This window comes from Glycine max, chromosome 1 (genome assembly GCF_000004515.6).
Source record: "Glycine max cultivar Williams 82 chromosome 1, Glycine_max_v4.0, whole genome shotgun sequence".
NCBI lineage: Eukaryota > Viridiplantae > Streptophyta > Magnoliopsida > Fabales > Fabaceae > Glycine > Glycine max.
The window spans coordinates 46198986-46207278 of NC_016088.4; the positions used below are offsets into that span (position 1 = coordinate 46198986).

General features: G+C 35.0%; 1 protein-coding gene across 2 annotated transcripts; it reads left to right on the forward strand.

The window, feature by feature from the left end:
- Positions 1–1006: 1006 nt before the first annotated feature.
- LOC100817248 (MACPF domain-containing protein CAD1) lies at positions 1007–7669 on the forward strand. Of its 2 annotated transcripts, none has more exons than XM_006573335.4 (7): positions 1007–1803; positions 2659–2897; positions 2982–3177; positions 3281–3367; positions 5175–5358; positions 5474–5637; positions 6703–7669. In XM_006573335.4, exons 1-7 carry the CDS (start codon positions 1546–1548, stop codon positions 7327–7329), a joined length of 1755 nt encoding a protein of 584 aa, XP_006573398.2. In that variant the 5' UTR covers positions 1007–1545; the 3' UTR covers positions 7330–7669. The 2 variants fall into 2 exon arrangements, with proteins under 2 accessions (XP_006573398.2, XP_006573399.2); XM_006573336.4 differs by having other exon boundaries at positions 3281–3358.
- The last annotated feature ends 624 nt before the right edge of the window (positions 7670–8293 follow it).

Here is an 8293-nt window from a genome sequence, read left to right on the forward strand (position 1 = left end):
TATATATATATATATATATATATATATATGAAATATGAAAGAATCCCTTAGATAAACCTTATGTGTTTTCATTCCAGACAACACTTATTATATATAATATGAATAAAATGAAAACAATTACTAACAAATAAAGAACCCAAATAAATTTAAATAAAAAATACAATAATGCTCAAACTAATACATAAGTTAACTTAAAAAAAAAACTAATACAAAAATTTATTCTTTGCTGTAAAGTTGTATCTCTTGCGGATTTAGGGACTATAACATTTCATTTGACATGCTATGACAAAGTACGTAATAAAGATTAATAATTAATTAAAGAAACAAAAAATTTCAAGAAATAAAAGACTTTCATTTTTTTAAATGGTAACTCAATTTTTTTATATCATAAAACTAAAGAATTTTATTTTATTTTGGAAAATAAGTAGTTACATTGATTAATTAAAAAATTGATTAATAATTTGATAGATGGATAAATAGATAGATAATCAAAATACAATAGTTCAAATCTTAAGCTATATTTTACTGTTTTTTAATTCCTTTTTCTATAACTTTTCTCTTATACAATTCATTATTATATATTTGTCGCATTTCTTATCTTTTGGAAGACTAAATTTTGCATTTTCATCTTTTAGGTTTTCAGTGGAATGAGAAGACGAAAAGTTAAAAAAATATTATGAAAAATATGTCCCTACACGTTGACAATTATTTCAGTGATAAATTTATCCCTCCATATCACCTAGACTATTTTATTAACGGTGACGGACAACATGAAATATTTGTCGCACCTTTTACCCGTTGAGAGGCTAAATTTTGTGTTTTATAGCCCATTAGGATTAAAATGACTATTTACAAAAAAAATAAAAAAATCTTGAAACAAGTGCATGAATTCATACTTGGACGCACATACTACGACCAGGGATGGACGGTCAAGATGTTAGGCAAAATAACACGCAAACGTTTCGATGGAAAGTAAATTATGACAGAAAACTGAAGTCAATGCTTCTTTGGACAGACAAAACCACAGAGTCTCCCAAGGTAGAAGCCTACAAAGAAAGAAAGAAAGAAAAGAAAACTACACTGTAAGATAATGTCAATGAAGAGAGAGGTTTCTATTTTACAGAGAGAAACTCTTTAGAGATAGAAAGTCAGTGACAAGCACCAGAAGAAGTGCCTAGCACCCAAAAACGACACCAGATTCTGGATAAAAATCTAATCTTCATCGCTCTTAGATCCATTGAGTTTGTTCTTGCACATCATGATTTTCCCTGGGTCAACAACCGGTTGAGCACACAGAAGAAAGAGAAGGGTGTGAAGAGATGGGTTTGATCATGACCCTTTTGATGAGTCACATGCCCACCTAGCTCACTAGTTTTAATCGCGTTCTTTTTCGTGTATGTTATGAAATTTGTTCATGTGGGTCATGCTAATTCCCTTCGATCGACGAGATAATTCACCTTCTGGTTCCATTCAGAATTGGGTTTTCTTTTTATTGCGTGAAATAAGAGTTTTTTTTTTGAGGGGCTCAGTGGATTTTGATGAGCCATGGGGGAGCATGTAGCAGCGGTGCACACTGCTACTAACGCTTTGCAAGCATTAGGGAGGGGTTTTGATGTGAACTTTGATACGAGGTTGCTTTATTGTAAAGGAGTTTCAGGGTCTAGGGTAGTTGAGATTGATGAAGAACACCGTAGGGAGCTGTGGTTGTACGAGGATGTGGCTGTTCCCGATGTTTCCAGGGACATTGGATGCTACCAGGAGGCTATGGTGCGTCAGAGTTCTGGGGTCCGCAGTTTTAAAGAGGTAAATTTTGCAATTGAAAATTTTCCCTTTTTTGGAATTACTTTTTCTTGCAGTCAGGGTTTTGTTGCATTCCTGATATTATGGGAAATTGCAGACAAATGTGCCGATGAGGCCACAATTGCGACCACAGAGATTTCAAAAACCTTGACATTATGGCAAAAATTGCAGTCATGGACCGTATTTTAAAACCTGGAATTTTTTTTCCTGAATGTAATTTAGCATGTTTTTTTTTTTTGTTCAGTTATGCTTAATTGTTTGTGCCAGTATAGGGGACATATCTTTGGGGTGTTTGATGAATTTAACAGCGGTTATGAGTTGCTTTTTATGATTGTGGACAAGAGATGGTCCTGGTGTAATGAAATTGAGGTGTGGAATGGCTGCTAGCAATGGATCTGTGAAAACCCTCAAAGTGATTTTGTTGAGGATGGTTTTATTTGTCATGTGTAATATGGGATTTGTAAGGGAGGGGAGGGTTAAGAAATGGTGCTTGAGCATTTGTCAATTATGTAGGCATGTAGCTTAAACTAAAATAATTAAAGGAGGACCTATCTTATGATAGATAGCTTGTGCCAGCCTTAGCATGGACACTGATGTTAGCAATAGCAGAGAATGGTTCCATTAGAAGATTTTCTTGTTCGGCAGAAATTTCCAAATCATATATTCATATGTACTACTGACATTTATCTTTTATGCTATCTTTCGTTTTTATAAAAATCTTTCATAATTCTCAGGTTGATTTCCTGATATTTTTTGCATGCATTAAGTTTTTGAGACAAACAAAATATTAAAATTTCAGATTACACTGTACTAAGGAAATGTTTTCTCAAATTTATGATTGTACTGCTATGGCTGCAGATGGTGGAATACTTTAATGAAAGGGCAAATGTATCAGGGAAGTTTCCTATTGGGAGTTTTAATTCTGCATTTAGCTTCACTGGTTCAAAACATGTTGATGAAGCAGCTACAAAAACCTTGTCTTCAGATGGGTTTTACATTCCTCTTGCAAAGGTTCAGCTTCAAAAATCCCACTTAAGGTTGCAAGGAAATGTCAAAAAGGCTGTCCCAGTCAATTGGGACCCACTGTCCTTGGCAAGGTATGCATATACAAGTTATCTACATAATGCTGTAACAAAGATATCTTAAGATTGCTTCTGACTTTTTTTATTACATTTTGGCAGTTTTATTGAAAATTTTGGGACTCATGTCATTACATCAATAACTATGGGTGGTAAAGATGTTATTTATGTTAAACAACACCATACTTCTCCTTTGTCAAAGTTGGAGATGAAAAACTATATTCAGGATATTGGAAATCAGAGGTTCTCTGACATCAACAGCCAAACAAGTTCAGGGCAAACAAAATCTAAGGATAAGGCTAGTTCACCTCAATACCACTTTTCTTGTATAAATTTATATTATTCGGGCTCATGATAGCTATAAATATAATGCTTGATTATTTTAATTACTTTTTTTGCAGGGTGTTGATCCCTTTTCATTCAATAGTCAAGGGGTTTATCCCCAACCCACGACTGCAACATATCCTATTGGGAAAGAAGTATGTAATGTATGTTTTACTATTATGATTTTTTTTCCTGAGCTGAATGGAGTCGTGAGGTCCATGTAGTGGACCTCATCTTGTGGGATAAGGCTTTGCTGTTGTTATTGCTGTTTTGTTACTATTATGAAATATTTTATTTATAGGGTAGTTTTTACAATTATATCCAAAATCATGGCCATTTAAATGTTGATGAACCATTTTTCTAAAGTAAAATGAGGGTATATAGTCTTATCATAATCTATAATGTCTTTAGGCATAGAAGTATACAATGCCTGAGGTTCTACCCCATTGTGGGTTTCACCAAGAACCTCTAACATGGTTATTTCCCCAACAATTGAACATGATTTTCAATTTCCCCATCCTTTCCAGAATTCCTAGACATTGATGTACAAAACCAAAAATAAGTGAGTTAATAGCTGCAATGCATATACCCGGTCAATAGTATTGGCAATGATACTGGTATACACAAGGGTACGAGTATATGACATTTCGTGAAAACTTAGGATGGGGTTATGACATAATCCAACATGATTTATATATACCATCTCACTAAACATTTTACGCACACATCACATAAAACATCTTAAATTTGAAAAAAAAGATATAGTTGGCCATTCCTTTTCCACAGTTTAGGGAGAAAATTGAAGAGAATATTTATTATCATTAGCTATTGTTGACCCAATAGAATACCAGAGTTTATCCATTGCAGTATTTGACGTCTATTTACTAAAGTATTTGATACTAATACAGTTACACATGCGCCACCATTACATAGATGTTATAAAGTATTAGTGCTTCCTAGGTAATAAATATTTTGTGTTTCTTCTTCCTGTGCTTTTGTTGTGATCTATCTTCCCTTTTGTGTTATTAAGATTTGAGAATGTGTAAGCAAATGCATTGGGATGTGTTGTATATGAGATGGATAGAGCTCAGGTCTGTTGGCCTTGGTCCTCTCCCCGAGGTCTCAAGTAAGGAGGGACTTTGTTTAGCAATTAGTAGTCCTATTGAGCATAAAGAGAAATGATAGGAAGAGGAGTGAGAAAAACATAACTAGCATACCTTCGAAACTGGAGTTTTGGTATTTTGTAGGTATTGAATGGTTAACTGAGAGGATGGTTATCTCCAGTGGTGATTAGTAGTAGTAGTTGCTTTGAGACTTTCTCCTCATTGGGTTTTAAGGCCCTTCTGAATAGGCTGCTGGCCTGTACACTACAGAATCATTGTATACTCTGCCAACTACTGATCCAATGGGAATAGCTTCCTTCATTTCATTTGATGGATTTAAAACTTAAATCTGACAATGCTTCTTTGCTTCGGTGTGCTAAGCAATGCTAATAGTAATTCACTGGTGAATGGTGATAAAATTTCACTATTTTAGAACCAGAAGCATTGGCACTATGGCACAACACTCTCTCACCATTAATGCCCAGGATTTTTCAGCCATGACTGGGAAATCTGATTTGGTCCTACCTTTGTTTTATTTTTTCTTATGTAATCTCTTGGAATTTGGTCCTGCATAGAGCCTGGTATTTACTTTTTCTTCTCGTTCTTTCTTACATCCCCTTGATATTTGTTATATGACCTGCATCACATAGCGCATTGAACTATGTATAGGGAACTATGGGTCAGCATGAATCTGTATTGGGAAGAATTCATAATTGTTATTAAGAAAAATACTTACATGTCTTTTATGTTTATCGATTGTTAGTAGCTGGCTGTTCTGTTGATATCTTTGTCTATTCTGTCTAGAAAATAAAGTCTTAATCTAGTCTTCTTTCTTTTCTCTTAACTTCCTTGAATACTTATTGGTCAGGATGTCACAGTCATTTTTAGAAGAAGAGGAGGAGATGATTTGGAACAAAACCACAGTAAATGGTTATCAACTATCAAGTCCTCCCCAGATATCATTGAGATGACTTTCTGTCCTATAACTGATCTCCTTGATGAGATACCTGCCAAGGAGCATTTGACTCGTGCCATTGGTCTTTATCTTGAATGTAAGTCAGTTTATCCTTTATTTTTTATTATTTAGAATTTTTTTTCCATTTTTAGGAGTATAGTCTAATGTCTGTTGCACATTTCTTTTTCCTTATATCTGAATTTTACGCACAGATAAACCTCCTATTGAAGAACTTAGATATTTCCTAGAGTTTCAGATTCCTTGTGTATGGGCTCCTTTACAGGACAAGATTCCTGGTCAACAAAGGAAGGAACCTGTATGCCCATCTTTGCAATTCAGCATAATGGGCCAGAAACTTTATGTCAGTCAAGAACAGGTAAAGATCATTTGTGGCATTTTCCTTCGCTTTGAAACTTCTTATCCCATGACAATGATTCTTTTAAAGAAATGTAATGTATTTATTGTTTGTGGGCACATAATTACATATAGGGCAGTCACTTGGGGAAATTTGGTTTGTTACTGTGAGTTGCTAAGCAAGATATAATTCTAAGAATTGATCAGTTGGTGCCTTAGTAAACTGTCTTCAAGTCTGGGGAATCAAATAAATTGAGACTTTTGTTTTTAAGTATTTATGTATTTGAATGAAATGATTTCTTTTTCTAAATTCTAATATGTTCTTTTGGATATGTGTAAAGTGGTTCTCTGGATTATGTTAGATTGGTCTTTTTTCTTTAACTCCAGTAGCACCCTATTTTAGTTCAAGTTACTACTTCAATTTACATGACTGAGTACTCTTTTTCATTATTTCCTGTATACATGATTTTAAGGCAACTAATACCTGATTGTCATCCTTTTTCAATGTGGTTCTGTTCATTGTTAAAATTGGTGTTGTCTATGTTGTCAAAGCTTGAAAGATAAGAACTTACAGTATAAAAATTCATTTTTCTATTACAATAGGTTGAAGTAGTATAATGTCTTCTCTTCATTAATGTGAAGTTCATCACAACACTCTCTTCATTTATATGTACAGACATGATGAAAAACTAGCTATTGATGTCATATAATCTTTTATTATTTCATCTTCAGCTAACGTCCTTTTTGTGAATATTACACAATAGTAATTTTTGGTTTAAAACATGATTGCCCGCTATACTTCTGCATAATATCATAAACTTATAATCTTTCATGAAATGTATTACTAAGAAAGATTATCAGAACATGCTAATAACCTGTGTCCAGTTGCATTTATGCTTGGAAGGTAAAGCATCCAGAAAAATTTGTACACAGATTCAAGAAGTTTTCCGTGTCACATTGGTGTTTGGTGGCTAAATTTATATACATATTGGCTACTTGGGTTAGTGAGGAGCCTCCAGAGTGTAGTGAAAGGTGGCACATATCTAATGAATTTTACATTAAACACGGTGGTTCTCTTTGAGTGCAGATTACAGTCGGACGTAGGCCAGTAACTGGCTTACATCTTTGTCTAGAAGGAAGCAAGCAGAATCGGCTGAGTGTTCACGTTCAACACTTGGTATCCCTTCCGAAAATCCTTCACCCATATTGGGACAGCCATGTCGCTATAGGTGCTCCCAAGTGGCAGGGCCCTGAGGAGCAAGACAGCCGGTGGTTTGAGCCTGTTAAGTGGAAGAACTTTTCTCATGTGAGCACGGCACCAATTGAGAACCTTGAAACCTTCATAGGAGACTTCTCTGGTGTCTACATAGTTACTGGAGCACAACTTGGAGTGTGGGATTTCGGATCACGGAATGTATTGTACATGAAGCTCTTATATTCAAGGTTACCTGGATGCACGATCCGAAGATCGCTTTGGGATCACATCCCGAACAAGCCGCCAAAGACTGTGAATGCTGGAAACACCTCCAACCTTGATAACTCAACCCTTAAAGAAAATGCCACAGGCAACAAGTTGGTGAAGTATGTTGACTTGTCTGAGATGACCAAAGGACCCCAAGACCCTCCTGGCCATTGGTTAGTCACTGGTGGAAAGCTTGGTGTTGAAAAAGGGAAAATTGTTTTGAGAGTGAAATATTCATTGCTTAATTACTGATCCTACCTTCCAAGTTTGTGTATGAAGATGTGCATGCAGTGGTGACCTATGCTACCAGAAGCAGAATTGTTTTAGGTGCCTATAATTTGCCCTTGTTGTCCATGTAAAAACATTTTGAGGATTGATGAAATGAGTTGAATAGGAAGCTTTTGCTGTTAGTGGATTATGATTAGTGGATGTATGTTTTGGTGGTGGCAAATGCTATTTGTTTCCATTGCCACTGATGATGTGATGTCCATATCTCATAGGAGTTAGAACCTGTTTTCACCATGCCCCATTTTAAAGTAATGTTTATATCCATATAGATTTGAGAATACAAAATGACAAAATCCTTTGCTTACCCTTTCTCTATACAACAAAACAAGAGGGTGACAGAAAGGGGAAAAAGGTGGTTAGTGAAGTTGATCATTCTTAACCTATCGTTTTCTTTGTGGGACTTTCCTTAACCAGTTATGCATCTATTTGCATATGCTTGTGAGTTGGCAACTAACATTACTATTCTGAAACATTACGTGGCAAAATAAAACTTATTCACATTCAAGAATTAGCTGGGGTTGACATATACTGCTATGTTTAGATTAAAGTTGACAAAGTACTTTTGTGAATTTTAATGCACAAAATGAAGAATGTAGAATTTGTTAACTCGGGAGTAAAAGCACTCGAGTTCTACTAATTACATTCTAAACATGTACATGGTTAGCACTGTTGTCAAGCTTATATAAAAGTTTACAATACATCAATTAGGTTTTGTCAAGGATATTTTTGTAAAGGAAAATTAAGAGAAAAAAAAAAGAACTAACAAGAGGCAGAAGAGTAAAACTGGGAGTGTGGATAGTATGGCCCCTTACGTTTTGTCCATGATGATACTCATGCAATGGACCCTTAGCTCACTGACCACACTTGATTTATGACTTTTCTTTTTTGTTGTATATGCTACATTTTTCGTATGGGTTTATTACTTTTC